Source organism: Pollachius pollachius (genome assembly GCF_949987615.1).
Source record: "Pollachius pollachius genome assembly, chromosome: 10".
Taxonomy (NCBI): Eukaryota; Metazoa; Chordata; class Actinopteri; order Gadiformes; family Gadidae; genus Pollachius; species Pollachius pollachius.
Window position 1 is genome coordinate 16963777 of NC_136943.1, and position 26856 is coordinate 16990632.

The window sequence follows — 26856 nt, forward strand, 5'->3', positions numbered from 1 at the left end:
TGTTTTACAGAAACCTCCAGTCAGAGTCCACTTCTCCCCCCCCCCCCATAGTCTACCCGGGTCAGTCGGCACTAACCCCAACACCGTTCCACCCTTAACTCCCCACGCTCCCCCGGGTTAGGCTCAGCGCTGACCCCAACACCGCTCTCCACTCCCCACAGAGGAAAGGGGGAGCCCTTTTTTGTTGTTTGTTTTTTTCTTAAAAAAAGTAAAATGGGCCTCATATCTTTGTAGCATGGTCAGTCCGTTCGCGTCAGTGCAGTGGGGCGGGTCAAACGGCTGAGCTGACGGTGGAAGGGATCCAAGGAACATGGCCGGCCGCTCGGCAGACGTCTGGCAGGGGGCGTCTGCGTTTCTGTGTGTGTGTGGTGTGGTGTGGTGTGGTGTGGCGTGGTGTGGCGTGTGCGTCTGTCCGCGCTCTCCTCCCTCCCTCCCTCCTCACATCTCGTGGGCCATGTCGTCCTGCTCCCCGGCCGACAGGTCTCCGTTGGCGCTGCTGTTGTCCTGGTAGTCCGCCTCCATGAAGGCGAGGGTGTGTGGGAACAAGGCGTGGCAGGCGGCGCGGTACGCCTCCGCCGCCTTGGGGTGGCCCTCGCCCCCCAGCTGGCCCCCGTGCAGGGCCTCTAGGACCTCCGAGCACACCTGCAGCAGGACACGCCCAGGGGCCTTTATTAACCTGGCCATTACAATCAACCTGGTCCGGAGTCATTACAATCAACCTGGTCTGGAGTCATTACTAATGAACCTGGTCCGGAGTCATTACAATCAACCTGGTCCGGAGTCATTACAATCAACCTGGTCTGGAGTCATTACTAATGAACCTGGTCCGGAGTCATTACTAATGAACCTGGTCCGGAGTCATTACTAATGAACCTGGTCCGGAGTCATTACAATCAACCTGGTCCGGAGTCATTACAATCAACCTGGTCCGGAGTCATTACAATCAACCTGGTCCGGAGTCATTACAATCAACCTGGTCCGGAGTCATTACAATCAACCTGGTCCGGAGTCATTACTAATGAACCTGGTCCGGAGTCATTACTAATCAACCTGGTCCGGAGTCATTACTAATTTACCTGTTCCGGAGTCATTACTAATTAACCTGTTCCGGAGTCATTACTAATTAACCTGGACCGGAGTCAATACTAATTAACCGGTTGATGAGTCCTTACTAACTGGGTCAGGAGTCCTTACTAACCGGGTCAGGAGTCCTTACTAACCGGGTCAGGAGTCATAACCAACCGGTCCAGGAGCCATTATTAACATGTTCCCAGGAGCCATTATTAATCTGTTCAGGAGTCATTAACCTGTTCTGGAGCCATTATTAACTGGTTTAGGACTCTCATTAACCAGTTCCTGACCTACATTAACCACATGTCACTGGCCTGGTTTGTATATCTGAACACGTCTAATGACGGCTAAAGAAAATGGTAATTAGGCCCGTAACTAGCTACTGGTCTTGAGCCAGTAAACCATGTGATGCACGGTCAGACGATGGCGGTATCGTCTGCGTTACACATGGCTTATAAACAGAGGTAGAGGCTGTGAAGCGGAAACATGACAAAGGGTGTGACATTTTGGTAGTCATGGAATTCCCTAATTCCTGGTAGATTTCCGTAGCTGTATTCCCTCTCAAAGGGCTGTGATGTTAACTCCTAACTCCAGGTAGATTTCTTTAGCTATATTCCCTCTCAAACGGCGCGGATGTTATTCTCATGGATTAAAGGAATATTAAGGTCTAATGGGTCCACACGGAGGATGACCTGTTGAGGCCCATGTGAATTATGGGAATATCCCGTCGAAATGTTCGAGTCAGATAATCAATCTTTGTTTGAAAAAGGTAAACACCAGCTCAAGCTAGCATAAAACCTTTTTCCCCGTCTTTTGGTAAAATGACATTTTCTGAACAGTAAGACTTGACCAGGTGTGGGATGTACCTGAATACTGCGGCCTGTGAGCGAATCATCCATGGCGGTGGCAAGCTCGCAGGCCATCGTGTCCGAAGACGGCTCTAGGTACACCATCATCTTAGCGGCTGGGCACAGAAACAAAAGAGAATTCAGAAGTCGGATAAAAGTGCAGCGCTTTGAGGAGACATGTTGGGACACCGGCGGAGGGTCTCACCGGCCAGCCGCTGGGGGATGGAGCTGGAGTGTCTGCTCAGGTACTTCTTGTTGAAGCTCTTGGGGTCGCTGTCCCCAAACAGCCGAGAGATCTCCTGCCTCAGCACCGTCCGCACCGGCTCGGGCAGGGCGCTGCTCTCGCTCACTGGATCCAGGGAGAGGAACACATTACACACAGCTTATTGTAGAGAGTGATGTTGTGGGAGCCATGCTTGTGGCTTGATCCTGGTCATAGGATACAATGTAAAGATGGGCTCAAAATCTATCTAATCTATTGAAGGGTTAAAGGCTTGCTACTGCACCAGTTCCCCTTACTGGCCGTTTTAGTATCTGGGCAGTGTCTGCCAGGAGTTGGCAAGCAGGTCTTCTTTTAAATGTTTCTAGGAAGAGAGGCCTAGCGTAAACACAGGGTTTGTATGGCTGTCAGGTGAGTACACGCGCTACCTTCCTAATCATTCAGTTAGCGCTCTTATACAGTCCCATGGTTTAAGTGGTCCAGAGATGAACTGCCTTTCCGTAGGTCTCGACCGACGCTGGGCTCACCTCCTTTGAAGAAGCGCACTAAACACTGGTGGAGCCAGGGGTCCAAGGGGTCGATGGCCACGGCCCTCTTCACAGACTGCAGCATCAGCAGATATTTCTCTGGAACCAGGAGAGCAGGACAAGGGGAAAACTATCAGAACTGCATTTTATGATCCAGCCGTTGCATTTCATGTGGTGATTAAAGGGTTCAAACAATAAGAGAAGTGAAGAGTTCAGTTTCTTGAGTAAGTCCTCTCTCTTTCTGCACGTGGCGCACGGCGGAAGTATGGGTTGTTGTTCTGGTGTTGTTCATACCATTTTTGTTTTGCTTTTATATTGCATGTCTGCATGTATTTTGCTTCTTTTTTTTTAGGGGTCCAAGCTGCTTTGTCCCCTATTGTTTCTGTACCATTTTTTCCCCCAAATTCTGTCAGTCATACTGTAGCCTATACCGTAGGTCGGAAACTCTTGAAATTTTCAGGTGTGGTTACCAATAACCCCCACTACCCATAAACACAATTCTTTGGTACTACACCCAAAGGTGGCGCTATTGTAAAAAAACATATATTAGGCTTATTTCTCATCACCAGATTGACCTGGACTCAATTCTTTCATCATATTAATCTTTAGAATCAGATGCATCATTATGGCCCTCCTAATACGCCTTAAAAATGTTTATTTTTCCCACAATTTCATTGAAATGCCAAACATGATAAAAAAGATTTTAAAAAAATTAAATATTCACCAAAATCGCAAAATAAAATCTTTAGACCAAGCCTCAAAGTTATCAAATATAATTTATTTTATTTAGTTCCATTTGATAAATATTGCCCAATAAAGTTGGAGCAGTTAGCCCATTTTTCTTATGACCATTTCGTTATTGAATAAAAAAAGAAAACAAATACAACCTATCCTCAGGTGGATACCAATACCCATATAACCAAATTGTGGTACTGCACCCAAAGGTGGCGCTATTTTAAAAAATATGAACTAGCCTTATTTCTCCTCACCAGATTGACCTGGACTCAAAATTCTTTCAGCATATTAATCACTAAAATCAGATGCATCTTTTTCATCCTGGTCTTCTGCTCTAAATTGTTTTACTTTTCCACAATTTCATAGAAAATCCAAACGTCCACAGTCTCAGTCCATTTTTCCTATAAGACCATTTTGTTATTGTTTAACTACCATACGACTATCATTAGGTGGATACCATTAACAGTCCACATTTTCAGATCTGTACTCTTGAGAAAGCCCTTAATTATCTTGTGAAATGTGTGCTTGGGGTTTTCTTGATGTTGTGTGCTTATCAATAGACATTTTCACGATGTGAATGAGGCTTCATACAGTTCAGGAATGTCAGCGGCTCAAAGGGATAATGCATTGTACTGGTGATCCTTAGGTTGAGAGTTTGAATCCCGATTTAAGCATTATGAACAATCTGAACATGACATTCGGCCATTGCTCTGCAGCCCACACTCCTGAAAGCCGTGGCACAGAATGACATTAAGGGTAACATCTTTCCTTTATAATTATGTCATATTTCTATTAGGGGTGTAACGATACACATGTGTACCGAACCGTCACAGTACAGGCACTACTGGGTGGTTACAGAGGTGGACCACGGTGCGTGATGTGGTGTACATAGCTTTAATATGGCGAATGTAAAGGCTTGTTTTGTGATGCGGAATTTAAAACTTGAGGTTGGAGTTCCCACCGGACCGCTTAGCCAAAGTATACTACTCCAACTCCGTAATCCGACTCCGTAACTACGGAGACCCCTCGAGCATTCGCAGTTCTCCGTCGGAATGTCTGATACGCAATGCAACTCGCCGCCTGATCGATTTTATACGTTGACTACAAACCATGTAAGTAGTGTTGTAAATAAAATCCAAAGCTTTTCAAATCTTATTCAGTGTTTTATTGGTCCTTAAAATGCCAAGTAAACAATGTACAAAGTAAATAAGGTACAAAGTCAAACCGGAGACGTGATTCCGGAAATGATTTTGTTTGAGGACCAATAGCAGCCCTTGCCATCTCCGTTGCGTCGATGGATAGTTAAAAAAATATTAGATGCGCACGTAAGCTACAGAGAGGGTCTCCGACAGGCTCTCCGTGTCTACGTACAGCACTTTAACATGCACACGCATTTGAAAAGGCACCATCCAGGTATAACTATCACCTTTGCTGTGAAAAAAAAAACAAGCTGTGCAAACACAGCTCACGACACTATTTCAGCAACCGCTGTCTGGGAATTCAGAACGGGGAAATGCCATAACCAAGTCTATTGGTGTTTACATTGCTGCTGATCTATGGCCATTCTCCGTTGTTGACAAACAAGCAGTTTTTTTCAAATGTTCCCCTTAACTATGAAACGGGAATAACTGTTGGAACCATTGGACCCGATCACGAGCCGCACCATACCAACAGGAGTAACTGTTGGCCCTGATCGAGAGCAGCGCCGAGCCGAAGCGGTAACAACTATAACAGAGCAACGCGTGGTGGTCGCGGAGAGGCGGAGAAAGCGCTGATTGTGGACCAGCGGAGGACGGACTGTTACGCGAGCACGTCAACGAGGATGCCAGCGAGCGGTAGAATTGAGGATAACCTGTAGATTACTATTAATAGACATCGATCTAGACATGGGTTGCATAGGAAGAGGCCCAGGGCTATCAGAGGGTGGACATGCAAGCTGGTCATTCTGGTTCCCTACCTTTCCTGAAGTAGATCTCAAATGCCAGGAGATGAGTTTCAATCTTGTTCCGTACCAGAGTCTTCAGAGGGATCAGGAACTTCACCGCCTCCTCCAAAGGACTCTCCACCTGAACACACACACACACACACACACACACACACACACACACACACACACACACACACACACACACACATACACACACACACACACACACGTAAGGCGGGGGAGCAGAAGAAAGCTAAAGCAGCGGCCGTTGACCGATCAGACGTCTACCTTGGCCAGTTTGTCGGGTATGAGCTCCTCCTTGGGCCCGCCGATCTCTTCATCGTCGTCTTCCTTCTTCTTCTTCTGGTTCTTGAGCTGCTTCTCCTTCTCTGCGTTCTTCTTCTCCTCCTCCAGCTGGGCTTTCTTCTGTGCTCGCCGCTGCTTGTTCCTCATCTTCTTCAGCTCCTTGTCCGTCAGGTTCTCTGAATCAAGGGTACGAATCATATGTTCATGAAGCTTTTTCCTTTGTGCAAATTCAAACATTTTGTGTTATATGGATTATGATTTGTGTATATATATTTATTGTGTATATTATTTACATGCATTTGTTTTTAGGCGTAGTTTCCGAAATGCTTTTAATATAAGCATATTCTTTGTGCTTTCACATGTTAATGTATTTCTACTTCTATTTCTTTTTTATATTCTCAATTTTCTTAAAATTCTGAGAACGAATAAAGCACTCCATGAACCTCTCTCAGACCCACTAGTGATCCCTCTCTCTCAGACCCACTAGTGATCCCTCTCTCTCAGACCCACTAGTGATCCCTCTCTCTCAGACCCACTAGTGATCCCTCTCTCTCAGACCCACTAGTGATCCCTCTCTCAGACCCACTAGTGATCCCTCTCTCTCAGACCCACTAGTGATCCCTCTCTCTCAGACCCACTAGTGATCCCTCTCTCACAGACCCACTAGTGATCCCTCTCTCACAGACCCACTAGTGATCCCTCCCTCTCACAGACCCACTAGTGATCCCTCTCTCTCAGACCCACTAGTGATCCCTCTCTCAGACCCACTAGTGATCCCTCTCTCAGACCCACTAGTGATCCCTCTCTCTCAGACCCACTAGTGATCCCTCTCTCACAGACCCACTAGTGATCCCTCTCTCTCAGACCCACTATTGATCCCTCCCTCTCACAGACCCACTAGTGATCCCTCCCTCTCACAGACCCACTAGTGATCCCTCCCTCTCACAGACCCACTAGTGATCCCTCCCTCTCACAGACCCTCTAGTGACCCCTCTCTCCCAAACCCTCTATTGAACCCTCTCTCACAGACCCACTAGTGACCCCTCTCTCCCCTAAACCCTCTAGTGAACCCTCTCTCTCAGACCACTAGTAATCCCTCTCCCACCAGTGATCCCCCTCTTTCAGGCCCTCTATTGATCCCAGTCCTAATCCCTCTCTAATGATCCTTCCTCACCGGCGTCTGCCTGGCTTTCCTTGCTGTCGTCGGCCAGCGGCCGGTCGTGCAGCTCCAGATAGATGTGAATGGCGCTGCGGGCCGCCTTGTAGTAGAAGGGGTGCTGCCGCAGGACATCCTCCAGCTTCAGCAGGTCCACGTAGGAGCGCAGCGTCATCTTACGCATGCAGTACGTGTGGAAGTCAAACTGGTCGTCTGTGATCTCCACAAAGTGCTGCAGGGACAGCAGTAGGTACTTTAGTCAAGCAAACTGCCGTTGAGTCTGGCTCATCAGTTCTGTGCTCACAGATTATTGCTACCGCTATATCAATTCATAATTATATAATGTATGAATGGCATGAAAAAACAATTATTAATTGTAAACGGATCATAATTACAAACAACCTTTTGAATGAACTACCGTGACAACTTAGGTTATCCTTAGGAAAGGTTCACGGTCGTCGTCCCTGCAAAAGGAGTGAGGAGAATTTGTCTTGGACTGAAAGGCTTACCCTTTCGATCTCATGGCACTTCTTGAGCGCCTCTCCAAACTTGTTCATGGATTTGTAGGCAAGGGCGCACTCCGTCTGGAACCACATGCACTGCATCTCGTTCAGGTTCTCCACCGCAGAGGTGCCCTCCTGAAACGCACCACAGATGAGCAGGCGGTCTTCAGGCACCGTTGGCCTTCACATGCTGGTCTGGACGTCGCTCCACAAACCCACCCTGGTGAACTTGGAGCACATGTCCTCCGCCTCCTTGACCAGGCCCGCCTTCAGCATGTACTTGGCACACTTGGAGTTGATGAAGCGGTCGGCGGTGTCCAGGGCCTGGGCCTCGTCCATCCAGCGGGCCGCCTCCTTGATGTTCCCTGCGTGCTGCACAGCACAACGTCTCAACCCCTTTTAGGAGCCCCCCCCCCCCCCCCCACCCTTTCGGGGATGCCGTCCATTCCTTTTTGCATCAGAAACGCGTACCAACCTTGTAGATCTTGGCCTTGACCAGGAAGAGCTCGATCAGCGTGGGTGTGCTGTCGATGGCCGTGTTGATGTAGTCCAGTCCTCGGCTCTGCTGCCCGATGAAGTCAAAGTGCTGCGCCAGGAAATACTGCACCCAGAGCAGCGTGGTGGGGGGCTCCACCTTGCCTTCATCTGCAGGTAGGACATGACAGTCATCATGATACAAGGATGTCAATAATGTGGACCTATTGAAAACAATAAGTTGGTTTGCAACAATTTTTCCAGATGTTGACGGCAAATGTGAATAGTCTTGAATGATCTGCGAAATTGCGATTTAAAAGTGATACATACATATATATATACACAGTGTGGGCAGGAAAACCCAATGAAGAAAACTGGTTAGCTGTGATAAAAACAGGAACAATACAGTGCTCATGTCACCGACATTTCCGTAATTTGTGAGGTTAGTAAGCAGCACTCACCATGTTGACTAAACATCCGACAGTTCTTCAAACAGGTTTCATATCCAACTACCAGCTCTTCAATGATGGCAACCTGAATCAAGGGAGGCAACCAGGTCATTTCGTACATCTTTCAACAGTGACCTTTGGTTGGCTCATCTTTCAGCGTGTACCTTGGCCGTGTCCGTGTAGAGGGACTTCAGGGTGGTGAAGAGCGGCGGGCAGCCTTTACTTAAGTTCATCCTCAGGTAGTAGTCCAGGCATTCACTGAATTTCTCCCCTGCCCAACACACGCCCAAAACACTTCATTAAAAAGGCAACCTAATCCTCCTTGCATGAAAGCCTGAATAATCTCAAAGCAAATCACGATCAATGTGAAAGGACCGTACAACATGCGATCTGATTCTGTACCCAATATTATTATTTACTTTGCAAGAAAGAAATGTTTGCTCGTAGAATGCCCTCAAGTGGACATATTGTTAACAACCACATGCGGATTTTGGCATTAGCAATGCATAAGCCTGTATAGTGTATAGGTTCATATTATATATTGATATAAGGCCGAATTTTAGCATACAGTATTCAAATATAATTTGAATATTAAAGATAATAAAGAATGAGATTGAATTTGGATTAAAGAGAGATTGACCACTCGAGTAAACTATACCAGTGGTTCTCAAACTTTTTATCCAGTGAGCCACCTAAGAAAATTTTTGTTTCCCAAGTACCACCACTATGAAAAATGTTAGAAAATATATACTGTATTAGCCTACGCTAATACAGTAGCGTAGGCCTGCGGCCCTATTCAGCTACACACAGCTTTTTATATCGCGTACCACCTCAGAAAATATTTGTCGCCCCAAGTACCACCATTATGGCCGATGTTATAAAGTATAACATGATACATGTGTAGGCCTGCGGCCCTATTCAGCTACACACAGCTCAGGCAGGAGGCACATTTAACGATTGTACGCCAACAACCCTTTTTGAAAAAGCCTAATCATTGTTATAAAATTATAAGACTAATGAGAGGGCTCCGTGTTCGTTTGTAAGATGATGTTTAAGATGCGATGGTTTAATTTCAGAGAACATCACCACATACCACCTGTGCTCGGTTCACTGTCACCGTTTTTTACAGTTCTGCTCGAAATTATTTCATGTCTGCACATCACTTTCAAATAGTTTCCCCTTGGAGCCACGATCACAGTATTTTTGAATTTTAGAACTTATATCTTGCCGTCAGTTTAGCTTGTAATCGTAGTGGTCTATTAAGCACACTGATATTCACACAACATTTTTTTACAGGAAAGGCACAACGTTTTTAAACCCCATTTTAAATGATCTCATGGTTAATGTATTTCCATTTGTATTTTCAAATTATTGTTATTATTGTATTGTCAAATTAAGTTTTTTTTTTTATTATTTATGGCACCACTAAACAGCACGTTTTGTATGTGGTAGTGTGCAGTGGTGCGCGTACCATAGTTTGAGAACCACTGTACTACACTTAAAAACATACCATGATCATAGTATTCATCAGTATTGTATGCATCGATAGTAATGGAAACACGTTTGACTGCATGGTGCTGCAACCTGGTGTCCCCTCCTCAAAGAGTCAGGAGGGAGTCAGTGCATCCTGCCGTTACCTGTGAGGAAGGTGAGTGGCAGCCGCCTGGGCACCAGGCCTTTGGGGAACTTGGCCCACGTCTCCTCATAAAGCTTCTGACGCTCCTCTACATTTCCTGGGGTTCAACGGATACATGGGAGTTAACAAACCACAATCACAGTGCTGAAGAGCCACATTAAGCCAAGGTCATGTTGAAGCCCTCAACATGAAGAGGTGTCCCATTGGACAAAGGATGAGCTCTGCCATCGTCCAGCACATTGGGTCCAACACGGTGAGCTCTGATTACTTGGCTTCAGGGCGTTCTCCAGGCCGTGGTAGTAGGCCCAGTTCTCGGGGTTCCTCTCCTGGAGTCTCCGGTAGACCTGGGAGGCTTCGTCCGCTCGCTCCAGTTTCAGCAGCAGTTCTCCTGAGGGAGCCAGAAGGGGAGAGACGGTCACATGAGGCCCAAGAGCCGGCGAAAAAAACCCCATCAAGGGGCCAGACGGCAGGCGCACCTCGGATCTCCTCCACGGCCATCTTGTCACAGATCTGCTTCTCGTAGCTGTTGAGATGCTCCAGGGCCTCCTTGTAGAGACAGGCCTCCCGCAGTACCTGGTTCTGGTAGAGCAGCAGCTCACTGTACTCATAGTCCACCTTGTCTAGAGAGGTCTGGCCATAGACACACACACACACAATAAGAACTGTAAGACAACAACAACCTCACCAGAGCAGTTTTCAGTGCTACCATCTCACCAGGGATACGGGCGGATTACGCCAGTATGTCTGACCTGTTGTGTTTTGCGGAACTCCTCCACGATCTTAGCTGCCATTTCAAAGTCCTCCAACAGATGATAGGCGACGGCGTAACCGATCCAGGAGGCCCGCTGGGCTGGGCGGAGCTGCAATAGTTGGTAACGGGTCTCCTGTAAGGATATGGACATTCACTCAAGGTCATCGAGGGATAATGACACAATCCCTTATACAGCACAAGGGATTGTACATCTTACATCTTATTGTGTTTTACTTCGTCTTTACAGGACAATGCTTCTCACCCGGTAGCCCTCCAGGTCTCTCATCTGGACCTGCAGCAGCGAGAGGTCCCGCAGGATCTGCAGGTTGTCTTTGTCCCACTTCAGGGCGTTCCGGTAGCACTTTATGGCCTCGTCGTACTTCTTGTCCGAGCGCTGCAGCAGCCCGTACACGTGCCAACCTGGCAGCAGTGCCGTTAAGGAGACAACGTGTAACATCACCTCGGGTCCAAAGGGCTGCTAAGACTATGTTTGGGCACGTTCCACTCATCAGTTGTGAACTTTTGGGATTATGACGATCCTTCTTATTGTCAGCAAAACTGAAAATGGTGAAGTTTTATAAAGCGATCCTCGTTAGAAATATGTAGGCTTTTGATTCTTGTGTTCTTGGTAATTGTGCCACTTGTAAACACGTCAACTCCTGGCTGTAGGCTGACCCCTGGTTCACACTTGTAAAGAAAGTCCTTGTTGCCAATTATCATACACCTTTTAGAATTAGGGCTGAATGCATTGACCTGAAAAGGATACAGACATGGCTTTTGAGGTCATTGCGTAGACCTCTTCTCACGAGGTCATAGGCATCCTCCTTCTTGCCTAAACAGTTCATGGTCAGACCCTTCATTGCCAGGGTTTCTGATCAAACCAGGGACACGAATGGTGGAAGAAAACATGGAAATGTCAGACTTCATTGCTTAAATTTAACAACCAACCATTAGATAGGTTTGCATATTGTCCGAAATATAAAGTCACATTATACCAATACATAGATGGATCGTAAATAATACATAGAGAAGTATGTGTTGTATCAGAGTTGACTTACCTCCATGTTCCGAAAACTTGGGGTTGGATAGGATCTGTTTACAGAACTTCAGTCCATTTCTGTATTGCTTGTGTTCATAACATCTCTGCAGCATAAAAGAGAAAAAAGGTTTCAGGCTAGGGCCACACGCTCCATCACTTTGGTGGTGTGGAACCAACAGCCTTTCAGGTCTGATTCACATCCATAGCTCTCAGCATCATGAGGAACCAACAGCCTTTCAGGTCTGATTCACATCCATAGCTCTCAGCATCATGAGGAACCAACAGCCTTTCAGGTCTGATTCACATCCATAGCCCTCTGCATCTTGTAGAACAAACACAAGTCCATATGGTGAATTGATTTGGCTGATAAATTTTGATAACAGCTTTGAACAGCTATTTATAGAGCAAGTATAACAGCAAAACTTGCAAAATACTATGTTAAAGGGGCCAATGACCAGAAACTATATTAAGACCCAAGTTTTCCGTTACGAATGGCTGATGATGAGCCAGTGATCTCAGAACATCCGTGTTGCATCACAAACGCAAGGTGTAAACAAATAAATTGTATTAAATCTAAAAGCTGATTGACGGATGCATTCCTTGAACACCAGCAGGCTAAAACATCCAACCCAAGTATTGACATTCAGCAGCAGTTTGACAGCTTCAGCTTGTGGCCCTGCGTTGAGCTATGACAGAGTCTTTCTGTTACTAAAGAACTAAGTGTGTTACTAATGAACTAGGATATATATATATATTCACAAAACATAACTATTCATAGCAGGTAATGATACCAAACATTGTATACTATTCAAGGATATCAAAACCACCATGTAAACACGAAAAAGTACAAACCGCACAAGTCAGCAAAGTATTTTGCCAAGTGCTAAAATTAGCTGCCAGCCACCTCGGATCAAAAGTGATGACTGCCTCTACTGAGCACGTCCAGTGCCCAAATACATAGACCAATACTTCGAATAAACCAATTCACACTTAAAGTGTGGCTGATGTATCCCAGTGCTACCAGTGCCTAGCACAGCTCAGCTTACTTCGCCTGCAAAGTGGAATAACTTTAACACAACAATTGAGACATCAACAAACAATACTAGTGAGTGTTTACTAGTGTTAACTAGCTCTACTCGGTAGTAAGGAGTTGTGATGTTGCTGGGATTCAAACTTAATTTACTGTCACCTAAATGTCGATGACTTTATGCCAGGGGGTCTGACTTGGTGATCTTTTAACCCCACACAGAGGAGAGAGCCTGACTTCTCCCACCAGCCTTCTCATCTAAATGAGGAGCAGGACCTCCTGGACAGGTCCTGTCCAGACACCATGCTAAGTCCTGTCCAGACACCATGCTAGGTCCTGTCCAGACACCATGCTAGGTCCTGTCCAGACACCATGCTAGGTCCTGTCCAGACACCATGCTAGGTCCTGTCCAGACACCATGCTAGGTCCTGTCCAGGACCCGTGCTAGGTGCTGTCCAGGACCCGTGCTAGGTGCTGTCCAGGACCCATGATAGGTGCTGTCGAGGCTGGCAGACCACGTCACTACCTGCTCTGGAGAGATTAAAGGAGAAACTGAAGCCTTAAAAGTTGACGTACTAAATAAATATCATTTTCCCAAGAGACAAGATGCGTGGTGTATGCTAGAAGTAGCGGCTTCTCGGGCCACTAGCTTAAGCATTAGCTTCATCATGAGCATTAGCACACTGAGGCGTCCAGCCTACCAGGATCCTCTTGAAGAGAGCGTTCTCCTTCGGTGGTAAGGTGATGGCGGGCATCGTGTCGTCCTGCGACTCCTTTGGAGCTGGGCATACGAACGGCCTCCTGAGTCGGTGGGGTTCGGGGTAGGGCTGGTCCCGGTCTCTGGCGGGTCCTGGGTCTCACGTGGTGACAGCCGAGGCCCCCTCAGCAAGATGGCCGCTTCTCCTCCGGGTCAAAGGGCCCTGCGTGTTAAAACAGTAAACACATACACACACACGCACACATTCTTTAATAGGTCCATCACACACACCAGTGAACGCAACAGGACCGGAGCTTCTGATATTTGTAAGAATTAATATTTAGAACCGCAAAAGTACAGGGAATATTATTAAAAGGGATCGACGTTACGTTTCAATAACGTTAGAGCAGGTCGTTGACGACATCATCGTCAACTAATTCACTTTTATTTGCTCAACCTGAATAAATAAATAATATAGTTTTCATCCTGAAGTCTCTAGACTGTGCAGCTTTCAGTTACAAATAACGAATTAAGATATTGTGTTCTATGCCATCATGCTATCTGTGATCTTCTGTCGTCAGACCAGGGCTGCCAGGATTTGTAATCAACCGCCGATTGTTACGATCGCAGTATCCAGACGTCCTGTAGCAAACATGACTCTCAGCAACCTATTGTCTCGTACTGTCAGTAAAGGTAGGTTCATCCTTTAGCAGTACTTAATCATTATTGAATAGAATGGCCTCTGGTTATAGTTAGATAAAATGAGTAAGATGCCCTCATTGATTGTAAGGCTTGACCTTTGCTTAGCAATAGCATAGCACTGTTAGCCACCACAAAGTCTGTATTATGGATTCATACTAGCATATATATTTCCTAGATGTAATGGATAATGTATTATCTTATTGTTATTATGTATTAATCAAAATGATTCTTTGTTGGTGCAGTCGGGAGCAGGTCTATGTTCACAGCCTCCAAACCAGATACGGTCCATCCCAACTGGCTGCGGGTGGGACTCTCCTTCGGGACGGCTGCGTTCCTCTGGGGCCTGGTAACCTTATTCACATTACCATATTAACCTTATTCATCTTACCGCCTTACCTCATACAGTTTCTAAACCTTATTCACATTACCTCATTAACTCTTATTTATGTCGTATTATCTTTATTCATATAACCGTAATAACCCCTATCCAAGTTACCGAATCAACCCTCATTCATATTAACGTATTAACCCTTATTCATTTGACCGTAATCATATTACATTATTCATATTACCGTATTTATACCTCCTACAGTCTGAAATCCTTATTAATACATATTTAATACAGGCTGTTGTTAACCTTATTAATACATATTTAACACCATCTTTTGTAAACCTTACTAGTACCTATTTAATACAGGCTGTTGTAAAACGTATTAATCCGTAATACAGTCTGTTGTAAACCTTACTTGTACCTATTTAATACAGTCTGTTGTAAACCTTATTAATACCTATTTAATACAGTCTGTTGGTTTTTTTGTTGTTAGAAGCTGTCTGTAGAACAAAGCAGGTGTGAACTTGGAATGATCTGGATCATGTCCTGGTGTGAACTTGGAATGATGTGGTGTCCAGGTGTTTTCTGTTATGTGTTTAACAGCATCTCTCTACTTGTTGACCCTCATAGCTCTTCAAGCAGCACAGCACTGATATGAATGAGTACAAAGTTAGGAATGGCTTGGAATAAAGTAAGTGTTCCCCTAAATTAGATCATATTTACATGATACTGTAACGACTTCACAAGTGTTTTTTTGTATTTTTTTTATCTAAGAAAAAAAATCTCTCCCATCACTACACAGGATGCTCTGTCCTTGCGGCTGCAGTCTGTCCTGTAGGATGCACGATGTGCCGCTGTCTCCCGGGACCTCCTTGTATCTCATTCTAAATCAAGACTCTAATAAAATGTTCCACATACACTGTGACGTTATTATTATTGTTTGTACTCCTGTTAGGTGTTAAACAAACAACATAAAAATATACTAAATATTATTTATTATAATATGTACACAAATCTAATTGAATTGATGCCGTAAATCTGGTTCACAATCATCAATAAAGAACTTTTGAAGAGACAATGACTTGTATGTTTGTATAGCCGACTCTATCTAGCCTATTTCTAAAAGGAAAGTATGGTGGCTGTATCAAAATTGAACCATAACAATCGATGTACTCTTTACTAAATGTTTCCTGTTTAAAAGTAAATGATTTTTTGTTCATGTTCATCATTCAAGATATTTTTTATTTCGTGAAATGTTTTTTTAAGTAAACCAATTTCAAAGTCAGGAAGAATAAATAGATTAAATAGCCATAAAGACAGAATAAACAGCAAAAAACAATGATTAATTATTCAGATTACTTTTTGGGTGCTCTGAACTTTGAGTCCGAGAAATGATATTGATATTCTGTCTCTTCTTCCCCCCCCCCCCCCTATTGAGTAACAATGTACACAATAACAACACAAAATGTACGTTTATTGACAGTATGCATATAGTTTTTGTTCTCTTTATTTTTCGTTGAATATGCATTGTGCAAATGTCTTCTTTAGACACTCATCCTACCTATCTTTGTCCTTTCCTACCTATCTTTGTCTTATTCTGCCTATATCTATTGAATAAGGGGAATAGGTAACTGTAAGTGCATCCTTACTGCACCGACAGCGATATATTGTTGCTTCTCTTTCTTCTGACAAATGTACTTGATATAAGTCGCTTTGTATAAAAGCGTCCGCTAAATGCCCTAAATGTAAACATGTAGTTATATCTCATGTTATCATTACCTTTAGTTAAATGACCTGTGACGTCAAAGGGGGCGGGATCGTAGCGTGCGCACCTATGTTGCGCAACAGTCGGCAGGAGGACAGTCAAGTCTCTACAGTCCACGCGGTCAGACCATTAGTGAGCGCTGCTCCAGTCCTCCCAGTCATTCATTACGCGTTTTGCGAGACACCATCATCTCCCATCTGTACTAGCCGCATCCCTGCAACAGCGATGTTTTCCTGCAGAGCAGCCTGGCAGAGGTGCGGGCCCTTGGTGCGGAGGGCAGCCTTCAGGGGCCCAAAGGACGGTAAGGACTGACGTCCAGACGTTGAATTGGGTATGGTATGTGCTGGACCCCGGTCCTGAGACGCATAGGGTCCGTACATTATTCCATCATGGCGACCGGCTGGGATTCGCAATCCACCAGAGGCCTGCTAGAACATTTTGTACTATTATGCAAGATGTGTTCATACATGAATCCAGAGAGATGCAGCCGGTCGTAGATTAAGGCACCTGAAGGTCAAATTTTATTTCTGGATTTTGCAATTTAATTCGAGATGGAGTTCTAGGGCTATACCTACCATATCAAATATAATGAATATGCAGATGTATTACATCTCTACTGACTTATTGGTTTAGCTGTTTGAAATGTGTGCACGGCATGTACAAAAACGACGTGGCTGTATGAAGGCAATGCCATCCAACTCGTTATAAACGTCCTCTTGTGATCTTCATTGGGTTTCTGGTTCTTCACTGCGGGTCGCATTGAAGCATCGCTATTTTAAATGACTGAACCACCCAAGCATCCCAAACGTTATTACAAAATGGAAACAAGCGCATCCAACATTGCATCCCATCCTAATTTGGGACAATACTTTGTAATACATTTACAGAGAAATGCGTTAAGCTTGACCTTCATCTCCATGGAGGGAGCTTCGTCACGTGGTGCGTGACGGGGTCTCGATGTAAAGGACTGCTGCGTCAGAGGAAGGCATTCCTGTTATGTGCTGTGCGTTTTGAGCGTCTACTATAGCACAGCTCTCAAGAAGAACAGGGGCCAGAGCAACATGACCCCGCGCTACACCAGTGGATAAGCTGAACTTTACTCTTATCAGGAACTACATAAAGATTGGAAGAACCTTGCTTAAGTTCTAGCTTTAACCTCTTTATTGTCTCCAACATGACTTGGTACTTCGCATGAACCTCCTGCCCCTTTTATTTCATTTTGTCCAATAGTGGACTGCTTAATGAGAGAGGGGGGCGGGGACATGAGGTAATCCTGTTAAGATACACCAATCAACCCTTATCCAACCTAGACCCTTGTCAATAGATGAAAGAAATGTGTTTTACGATATATATTGTCATATATTCCATAACTAAAGAATAGCATTTCTTTAGCAGTTTCTTGATGTACACCCTTGAATAAGGAATTAACCTGAATTGATCAATTATTTAATGAAATTGTTCAAGCGCCAGACTAAATATCTATTGATACTTGAGTTGGTAGTCTGACTAGCTTGTGACCCAAAATAAGTCATTTGTCAGAAACAAAAAAATTGTGTCCCTCTGTGCCTCCAGTAAACGGTGTTCTGACCTGTGACCCCAAGATAAATAATCCATACTGCCCACAGTGTGGAGACCATCTAGTAAATGTCAACTCTGTGTTGGTTATACCGTAAGCGTAAACTGTGTTTTCAGAGTTGACTGCATAATGGTGGCATTAACAGGACTAAGGTTGCCCTCTGTAGTAAAAGCTGCTATGTGGAAATGCCCGTTCAGAAGTATAGTACTGAAAATACCCGATTTATTTAGAAATGTGCCTCCGCTTCAACTACGGCAGCTGAAGATACAAGGCAACAAGTAAATATCTAACAATCTAAAGGTCTGGTTCTACCAAATCCATTGTGGAGACTTGGTATACGGGCTTGTATTTGACACGCCAGCATGCATATTTTTGGCCAGCTAAATCTCTTGCTGCAGCCAGTCAGGAAGGGAGGGGTCATAAGCCAGCGTTAAGTCTTCACCTTCCCCCCCCTTCTCAAGCTAATGCTTGTTGTGTTGTGGCACTTGTAAACATATCTTGTTGGGTGTCTTTCTACTGCCACACATATAGCTACCCTTTTTGTCTAAAAGAGAAACACTGGGAGGCCTGAATGGTCTTCGTATAGATGCGCTAGTCTTTTGTCATGATGTGATTGGTCACATTACATTTAGATGACAACTTGTCATTCTGTTAAATTAGCACTTTTATATGTCAGCTGTTTATGTTGACGGTGTATTGACATAGTAAATGATCATGCCAATTTTCTCGACCGATCATTATTGGCACAATAATTTCCAATTGAAATTGGAAATAAAATGTTGGATCCAGTAAAGGAAAACATAAAGGCATTATTGATAAATATTTGTAATTGTGTATATTTCTTGTAGTTGTTCAGCGGCGGCAGATGTCCACTGTACCCGGGGGCTCTGGGGAGAACATAGTCTACGCTCTGCTATGTGGTGGAGCGTTCGCAGGCTCCCTCGCGTATGTAAGTACCACGTTTTCCATTCACCTTTTGAAAATATAATTAAGATGTATGTAACATTTCCCCACAAAAGGACTAATCCTTTGTTATATATTTTTGTCAAGTTTTGTCCTTGGTTGAACATTGTCGCAAACATTTGGGATAATGCAAGAAGAATCTAGTTTCATTCAAGGTAACGGTGTTCAGTGGATCAGCAATAGCCTCATGTCCACTTTGCAAGCTAACTTATACTTAGTTTAGCTTGATTGTTTTGACTGCGGATTACGCCTCTGTCTCAATTAAATTCGCCACACAACATTGGCTTCTGCTGTATGGGTACTAACAAATGTACGTTAACTACTCTAACTATCTAATTAGTCAGACTTGAATACGAAATAAGACTGGACTAACCGTAACGGGATAAAACTTTGAATGAAACAAATTTACACCATGTCAAATTAGTCGTTGGTGTGGCAGTAAATGGTGTTAGGATGACAAAGTAACTGCATTCTAAATGGTAGGCTTAAGTGTGGGACAACTCGACAATATCTTGAACTTGGACTACAGTATATAGTTAAAACGATTGATGTCTATGTTGCATATGGTGCCTTTCTTAAAGCCTTGTGGTGCTTAGCTTTCTTAAAGCCTCATGGCTCCTAACTTTCAAATGGGACACTGAACGTAGAGGAGCGACGGTCATAAGAATGCTTCCGTCCAGTTTGATGTTAGTACTTGTGTTGTGGGTTCTCACCAGGTGTACAACACCCTGTCGACCGACCATACCCGGTACAATGACCGTGTGGAACAGATCCAAGCTAGACCTAAGACGGACTGGGTGCCCAAACCATGGCCGCCAAAGAGTAAGTACATTTCCCTTTGCCTGTTGGCCTTCACAAGCTTTAGTCACTAAATCTTAAATGTTTAGAAAGGGTTTATTTTCTTGTTAAAGCAATAATGCTTAAGACGGGGGGGGGGGGGGGGCCGGCGTTCTATACATTATCCCTTACATATTTATTTATTTTTGGGACGTCGTAGTTAAGGCGGCAGGCGTCTGTTGCTTAGGCAGCCGCCTAAGCTGTACTGTGCTGTGGGAAACCCTGCTCTTTCTTTGGGACCTCATGAACTACCTTCAGATTTCACTTCAAGCACTTGCACATCGTGCTCACCCATTACATTGAGTCCATTGAGCCTTTCATCATTTAACAATGAGATGAAGATTACTTAAAGTGATTCATCAACAGGTTTGATTCACATAGGTGACCTGATATCTAACAGCTAAAAACATGTGTTTAACACACAAGGCTGCAAAGTATATAGCATGCATTTGTTCCCATCCCACCTTTTCTGTAAGTGCATCACTTCGGATTGTTATTAGGGATGTGAATAACTCAAATTTTTCATGGTCGAATAATCAGTGGGTGGTATGAACGAATAATCGATTATTCGCTTTGTGCCGACATTCGTAAAGGCAGCCATGGATCATCGGCAGCCAGAAATCACTTAATATCTTAAACGCAAAAAAAAACTACCTGCTCAGTAGTTCCAATCAAATTGTCTGTTGTGAAAAATGCATTAAACTGTAATCAGAAAACGTGGTTATATGCAATAGACCCTATAGTATCTGTGGTATAAAGGCTGGGACGAATTTCAAATTATAAATATGTACACTTTATGTTAAAAGTATAGACCGTCGCGAATCCCATTGAAACGAAAGGCGCGCTGATTCGGTCTTCAAAACGAGAGCTGGTAAATTGTGGAAAATTCATTAAACTATAATCAGACGCGGTTATATGCTATAGACCCTAGAGTATCTGTTGTATAAAGGCTGGGACGAATTTTGAATTATAAATATGTACAATGCATAACGTTAGCTCTCTGGGTCATAGCTGAGCGGACTAGAATACCTCCCGTTGCCGAGTCGTAGCTAAGGTCCGTCCTATTTACTGGAGGTGTGAACAACCTTTCCGTTGCATAAGAACATTACGGGAAGGTAATGATTGTTCCAGGTATTAGTCAAACCCTCAGGGGTTACCAGAGAAACAAAGTTATTGCTTGTGAAAAACTTAATATTTGATTTGGAAAAAATGTTAACGGTCCAAATGTTAAAAATCGATTTTGACCATCGGGAACGAATAATCAAATATTCTGACCCATCCCTAATTGTTATTCCATTACATCTTCATTATTATGAGTGTTGGAATGTAAGGCATATTGAGTGTACCTGATATATTTTAGTAATTCACACTGGCAACTTGGCAGTTGTTCATACAATAAGTCACGGTTACCACTGTAACATTGTATTAACTTGGTTCACGTTACCTCTTCTAATGAGAGCATTTTATTTGTCTTCTATCTTGCAGGTCAAGGTGAGTTCTGCTGATGTCATTCATAAGCATGGCCTGGCTCCCTTCTGACTAATCACAGGTGGCATGGGGTATGATCTGTCATGTGGGTTTCACTACAATAATCCTTTCACTTATTCTTGCTCTTTGCCACTTGTGCTCCAACGCAATGAGTTTATGGTAATGTTTGTATCACCAAATGGTGCACACAAATGGTGCACAGAATTTATTATTTGTTTAAATTCATGCCACCATCTTTGTATTCAGGTGGTTGTTTCCCACCTTATTCTACTGGTCAGCTATTGACTTTAATTTGAGAAAATGCATGCAAAGGCATCATGTAAACAAATCTATACAAAAAGATTAACAAATGGCTCTTGTGTATTCTTGACTATAAATAGATAAACAATCTTTTTCATAGTTGCATTTGAGCTGGCAGAACGTTGACAACCCTGTTTTCCTCAGCCTTTCCTGAATTCACCTTGTATTGCAAAGACCTCAATTGGCGCGAGTAGGGAGCTAGGCCCCCATTCTTTGTACTGTTCCTGGGCACATCTCTCCTTCCCTTCTATCCTTGACATCTATTATTTTTGAATTACCAAAATGAATACATTTGTATACAAACAAATGTTCCCAACCTGTGCACCAAGTGAGAATAACAGACGGACTCTTGAGTAGTGTGCTATTGTCAAAGTGTTATTTGCCGTAAAAATAAAAAATAAATTCCCCTTTGCGATTCACCTGCTGCTCATTTTCCATGAGTCTTGCAATTCACCTGCTGCTCATTTTCAATGAGTCTTGAAACCATATTTCCTTTTTGGTAGATATTGGAGTAACTATGACATTGTGTAGTCTAATTTACTGGTAAACCCTAATTCTCTCTCTTTACTCTTTCCAGCTTAATGCTAACTCTAAGGTCCCCAGGACCCTTGGGCTTCCCCTCCTAGAACTGGCTCTTTGCTTTTTTGTGGACCAGCGACTGAACAACCTTTCATCGCTCTTTTCACTCTTCCTGTGAACAAAAAAAATCGTCTCACCACTGAGATGTGACCTTGCTTTGAACTTTTGGTGCTGCTGCTCCTCTATTCGATTCTTCACACGCAAACATTTTCATTAGCCACCTTCTGGGAATAGGAGGAATGGACTTGCTACGTACAAATATCTGTAATTACTGTCTGCACTATCTTTGGATGGCTAAAAGGTTTGCTAATGCCTGAAATGTAACAACCAGTGTATTTGGGAGGGATTAAAATCTGCACAAAGTAAACTACTTGGGTTGTCTTGATGTCCGTCTCACTTCTGACTTGTTTGACTAGTTTACAATTAACCGACCGCATGTTAATGATGGTAAGACACTAAATATATGCCCGCCCCACCACCTCCCATCACTTTAACCTGCCTTTCTTTAGTGTAATGTCTACCCTTCTCCCTATTGTCCTGTTCTCCTCTCTCCCTCCTTTGGGTTTGCATGCACCTTTTTGTAGTCCGACACGCTAGCGGTGTTGGGCTCCTGCGGTTGGGACGAGCACCGCACAGGGAAAGCCGGTAAGGTCTCTCGGTGACGGGCGCTACGGCTCTTCCTCAAGATGTACGGGATCGCGGTGGTTACAAAATGAGGAGCAATGTGATAAGCCAGTAAACGTTTTAGTGCTTCACTTTGGTATTTTCAGATATTCCCTTTTTTAAGATTGATTCTGTTCAATTACAATGCTTGTGATTCTAAGATTTGACTCTTAAGTTGCCATGTAATTGCATGTTTTATATCCATGCAGGGCCCTTTTTTTTTTATTATCTAGAGATGTGAACACCTCCACTCAAACCAGGACTAACCCCTCCGCCGTCTCCTTGGTTACAGGTGAGGAGGAGGAGGAGGAAGCGGCCGCTGAGGAAGCGGTCGCTGAGGAAGAGGCCGCCGAGGTAGAAGCCGCTGAGGTCGAAGCCGAGGCTGGCGACGAGGCGGCGGCGGAGGCACCTGTAGACGTGGCGGTGGAAGAGGCTCCTGGAGAAGACGCAGTGGTGGAGGCGGTGGCCGAGGTGGTCGCCGAAGCCGCCGAGGTGGTTGTAGAGGCTGCGGAGGCGGTGGCCGAGGCCGCACAGGAAGTGGAGGCGGTGGCAGAGGAGGTGGCGCAGGTGGCCGAAGCCGTGGAGGAGGCGGCCCAGGCGCTGACGGAGGAGGCTGGCCAGGCGCCGACTGAGCCGGCCGAGACGGAGAACAACGGTACGGCTGCTGCTCCCCTCGTGGAGGAAGCAGATTCCTCCTAAGATCTGAGCCGCGGGTGAAGGGGAGCACGGAGGCACAGCTGTCCCCCTCCTAAAGCCTTTTCAGAACCCCTCCCCCCCCAAGCCAGTGTAACGTCCCCTACCCCCTGCTCCTCAGTCCTCCTAGACACTAAACCATCCCAAATGCATACATTGACCCCACTGTAGATGTCTAATATTTATTTTTGGATAGAGCCAAATGTCCTAGCTTCCAAGTTTGACCATGTTTCATCTCTCTCATTCAATGCATCGTCTCTGACCAGTGTGCGAGGGACTGGAATGTGACCATGTGCTGTGTTTATGTTGGGTATGAGAGTGGTGGAATGTGGAAGTCCCAAATGTACCCCTGCTTGGAAGTGGGTAAATACAATGTTTTCATCAACTTGTAAAACCACTATTGGTGAGATCCACAGTTACCATTTATCAAACTTTCCTCATCCAGCTACCCTGTAATACCACTTTGATTTATGCGTTACATTACCCTAATCAGCTTCTTAATGTTAACCTGTCCACTGGTACAGAGGCAATGTTCACAAGGATTAATTGGCAGCAGGTGGAGCAATTCATTTTAAATGCGTTAGTATTCTATTCAAACCCAATTATTCAATATAAGGATTCTCTTTATGCGAGACTTGAAAGACACTGTACATTTTTAATTTATAATTTTGTGCTTCTTTGCCATATATCAGTGAGTGTACATTTTTCTTTAGTCATGCGGCTGTGACTAACTAAAAGATGGCTCTGAGATTGTGTACATGCTTTTAATTTAGTGGTGTGACTTTTTCCAACTGTTGATCTGTCATAATGCACAGGGAAGTAGCTAACGAACAAAACTCCAATCATGTGTAGACTCAATGGCTTAAAATTGGTGTGGGCTATGGGAGGTTACTCATTAAGCCATACAATAAAGTTCTATCAACATGAAAAGGATTTACTCCAGTCTTTTTGTCTGAATTTGGTCTGCGTGCACCAATCTGTGTATTGGTGCTTTAAATCTTCAAGGTATTGCATATTATAGAAATTGTTCCAATAGCTGTTTCATGTTCAAGGATGATTAACTCAATGTTTTATTTCATTAATTTATGAGCATGTTTGGTTGTTTGCTATAAAATGTCTAAAGTTTCTACACTCACCAATCCAAAATAAGTAGATTAGCAGTATTAACTAAACTATTTATGCATTTCTTTCATATCTACAATAGTAAACTTGTAGCACTTTATTCGTTGTGACGAGAGTCTGTGATGTTTTGAATGGCTGGGTTTTGTGTTGCAGTGCTGGCAGCTGCCTCTACGGTTGAGGCACTAAGGGTTGCTGAGGTAATCGACGCAATCCTACCTGTGGAAGAGCCGGTCTCTGTTAAAGCTGCGCCAGTGGAAGAGGCCCCTGCGCCTGTTGAGGCTGTGGAAGAGGCCCCTGTGCCCGTTGAGGCTGTGGAAGAGGCCCCTGTGCCTGTTGAGGCTGTGGAAGAGGCCCCTGTGCCTGTTGAGGCTGTGGAAGAGGCCCCTGTGCCCGTTGAGGCTGTGGAAGAGGCCCCTGTGCCCGTTGAGGCTGTGGAAGAGGCCCCTGTGCCCGTTGAGGCTGTGGAAGAGGCCCCTGTGCCCGTTGAGGCTGTGGAAGAGGCCCCTACGCCCGTTGAGGCTGTGGAAGAGGCCCCTACGCCCGTTGAGGCTGTGGAAGAGGCCCCTGTGCCAGTGGAAGAGACCCCTGTGGAAGTTGAGGCCCCTGCGCCAGTGGAAGTTGAGGGCCCTGCGCCAGTGGAAGTTGAGGAACCTGCGCCAGTGGAAGTTGAGGCCCCTGCGGCAGTGGAAGTTGAGGCCCCTGCGCCAGTGGAAGTTGAGGCCCCTGCCCCAGTGGAAGAGGCCCCTGCACCTGTTGAAGCTGCCCCAGTGGAAGAGGCCCCTGCGCCTGTTGAAGCTGCCCCAGTGGAAGAGGCCCCTGCGCCTGTTGAAGCTGCCCCAGTGGAAGAGGCCCCTGCGCCTGTTGAAGCTGCCCCAGTGGAAGAAGCCACACAGTCTTTAGAAATCATTGCTGCTGAAGCTGCGTCAGCGGAGGCCGAGGCTTCAGTGGAAGATGGTTCCCCAGAAGCGTCTTGTCCGGTGTCCGCGTCCGCTCCAGGTGGGGATACTGGCTCACCCGTTCCGGAGGAGACCCAGGCCAACGAGCCCAAGAGGGAGTACATCGTTGTAGTACTGGAGGGAGCGCCCAAGAGTGAGAAAAACCCCAAAGTACTCGGTGTGGGGCCGGCGACTGGAAGACTCATCCCGGGGCCGGACGACGACGCTCCCTCTGAGGTATCTGGAGAATTTATTAACCACAGAAATACTTAAATTATTGCTGATCCATGATTAATCCATGGCATTGGTAGTGACTGCTTTGTAATGAATGTGGAATGTCTGAACATGTATTCATACATTGTCTTTTAGAGCCAAGAGAGGGTGCTTCTAAGGATGCAAATGCAGTAGATCTTGCGAGAGGTACTGTGGCTTTCCTCTTCTTAATCAGGAGCATTAACTGGGATCACATTGCATTTAAGGTGTCACAACCAAGTTTATTACGTGGCTTTTTAACAATTTCTTCTCCCCAACAGTAAATGAATCAACAAAGACTCCCTCCGTGCAGAATGACCGAAAGGATGTGCCTTTTTCAATCCTATGTTCTTACCTCAAATAACAGTGTTTGCAATAAAAATATAAAGTTATTTTTTGTAAAAACTCAAAGTAACTGCTCAAGCAACTTTATCCAAATGTATTGTGCAACAATGAGCCATCGAAATGACAATAGTAACCTAACGGCACTTTAACAATTATTCATGTATCTGCATGCCAGCCAATACTGAAGCCCTACATTACTGTGCTTATGGAAAACGTTTCATGTTTCACACAATGGATAAACAGTTTTGGGCCTTGATACTTACACTCCACTTGTGATATTCAACAGAAGGGATAAATGGGAGAAATAGTCCCTCAAAGAAAATCTTTTTTCTTCAAAGATTGTTTTGTTAAATCCCAGTAGTTAATTCAGCTTTATAATGTGGTACATATGTTCAATGAAATGGTCTGTAACGGAAAGGTGCCCTTGTTTCGGAATGTTGATGGACATTACTGACATTAGCCACTTCTACACACAGCAATGGAGAACTTGTGTAGGCATGGGTTGACCAGGATATACATGCAGACCTTGTTATTGGCAAATATTTTTTGTTGTCTGAGGAAGGAATAAATGCAGTTCATGGTTAAGAGGAAAATTGGATGCTGGTAAGCCAATTAATGTTTGAATTGGAGATGATGTTATGAAATAGTTGCTTTATAAGGTGTTTGTGTTTAGTGTCAAACAATGGAATAGGTGCTTGAGGAGTAGAGTTCCTGCTATGTTACATTCGACAGCTAACTAAATATGGTATTGATCTGAAAATGTGTGTTTCAAATATGTTTTTCAGCTATCTTTTCCTTCAGATTACTCCATTTGCTTGTGTTTGCTTATACTTTAAAACACGGATCAGGAAGAGTGAAGATGAGGAACAGGAGCATATTGAATAATGGCTATTCTGCACATTTTCTTCTGTTATGGTTTACAGAGGTGATCATCGTGAA

The 26856-nt window shown here is 44.5% G+C and overlaps 2 protein-coding genes and 1 long non-coding RNA gene across 3 annotated transcripts; 2 read left to right on the plus strand and 1 right to left on the minus strand.

Annotated features, from left to right (window-relative positions):
• Positions 1-51: 51 nt before the first annotated feature.
• LOC307082035 (N-alpha-acetyltransferase 15, NatA auxiliary subunit-like) lies at positions 52-13537 on the minus strand. Its single transcript, XM_079745445.1, has 20 exons — positions 13371-13537; positions 11662-11746; positions 11370-11474; positions 10866-11023; positions 10602-10736; positions 10329-10482; positions 10121-10240; positions 9854-9949; positions 8381-8487; positions 8229-8301; positions 7769-7938; positions 7513-7665; positions 7300-7428; positions 6809-7022; positions 5617-5810; positions 5359-5467; positions 2667-2765; positions 2125-2268; positions 1938-2035; positions 52-642 (listed from the first exon to the last, which is right to left on the minus strand). The coding sequence occupies exons 1-20, from the start codon at positions 13422-13424 to the stop codon at positions 439-441; spliced, it is 2601 nt and encodes an 866-aa protein (XP_079601571.1). The 5' UTR covers positions 13425-13537; the 3' UTR covers positions 52-438.
• Positions 13538-13629: 92 nt separating this feature from the next.
• On the plus strand, positions 13630-15477 carry LOC307081424. Its single transcript, XR_013812147.1, has 5 exons — positions 13630-13692; positions 13948-14059; positions 14311-14414; positions 15030-15090; positions 15202-15477. It is a non-coding gene; the product is annotated as an uncharacterized lncRNA (long non-coding RNA).
• Positions 15478-16267: 790 nt separating this feature from the next.
• Positions 16268-26781, plus strand: mgarpa (mitochondria localized glutamic acid rich protein a). The gene is made up of 8 exons (XM_079745284.1): positions 16268-16465; positions 18589-18689; positions 19420-19525; positions 21026-21043; positions 22863-23225; positions 24539-25557; positions 25690-25740; positions 25854-26781. The coding sequence occupies exons 1-7, from the start codon at positions 16390-16392 to the stop codon at positions 25726-25728; spliced, it is 1722 nt and encodes a 573-aa protein (XP_079601410.1). The 5' UTR covers positions 16268-16389; the 3' UTR covers positions 25729-25740; positions 25854-26781.
• Positions 26782-26856: the final 75 nt, after the last annotated feature.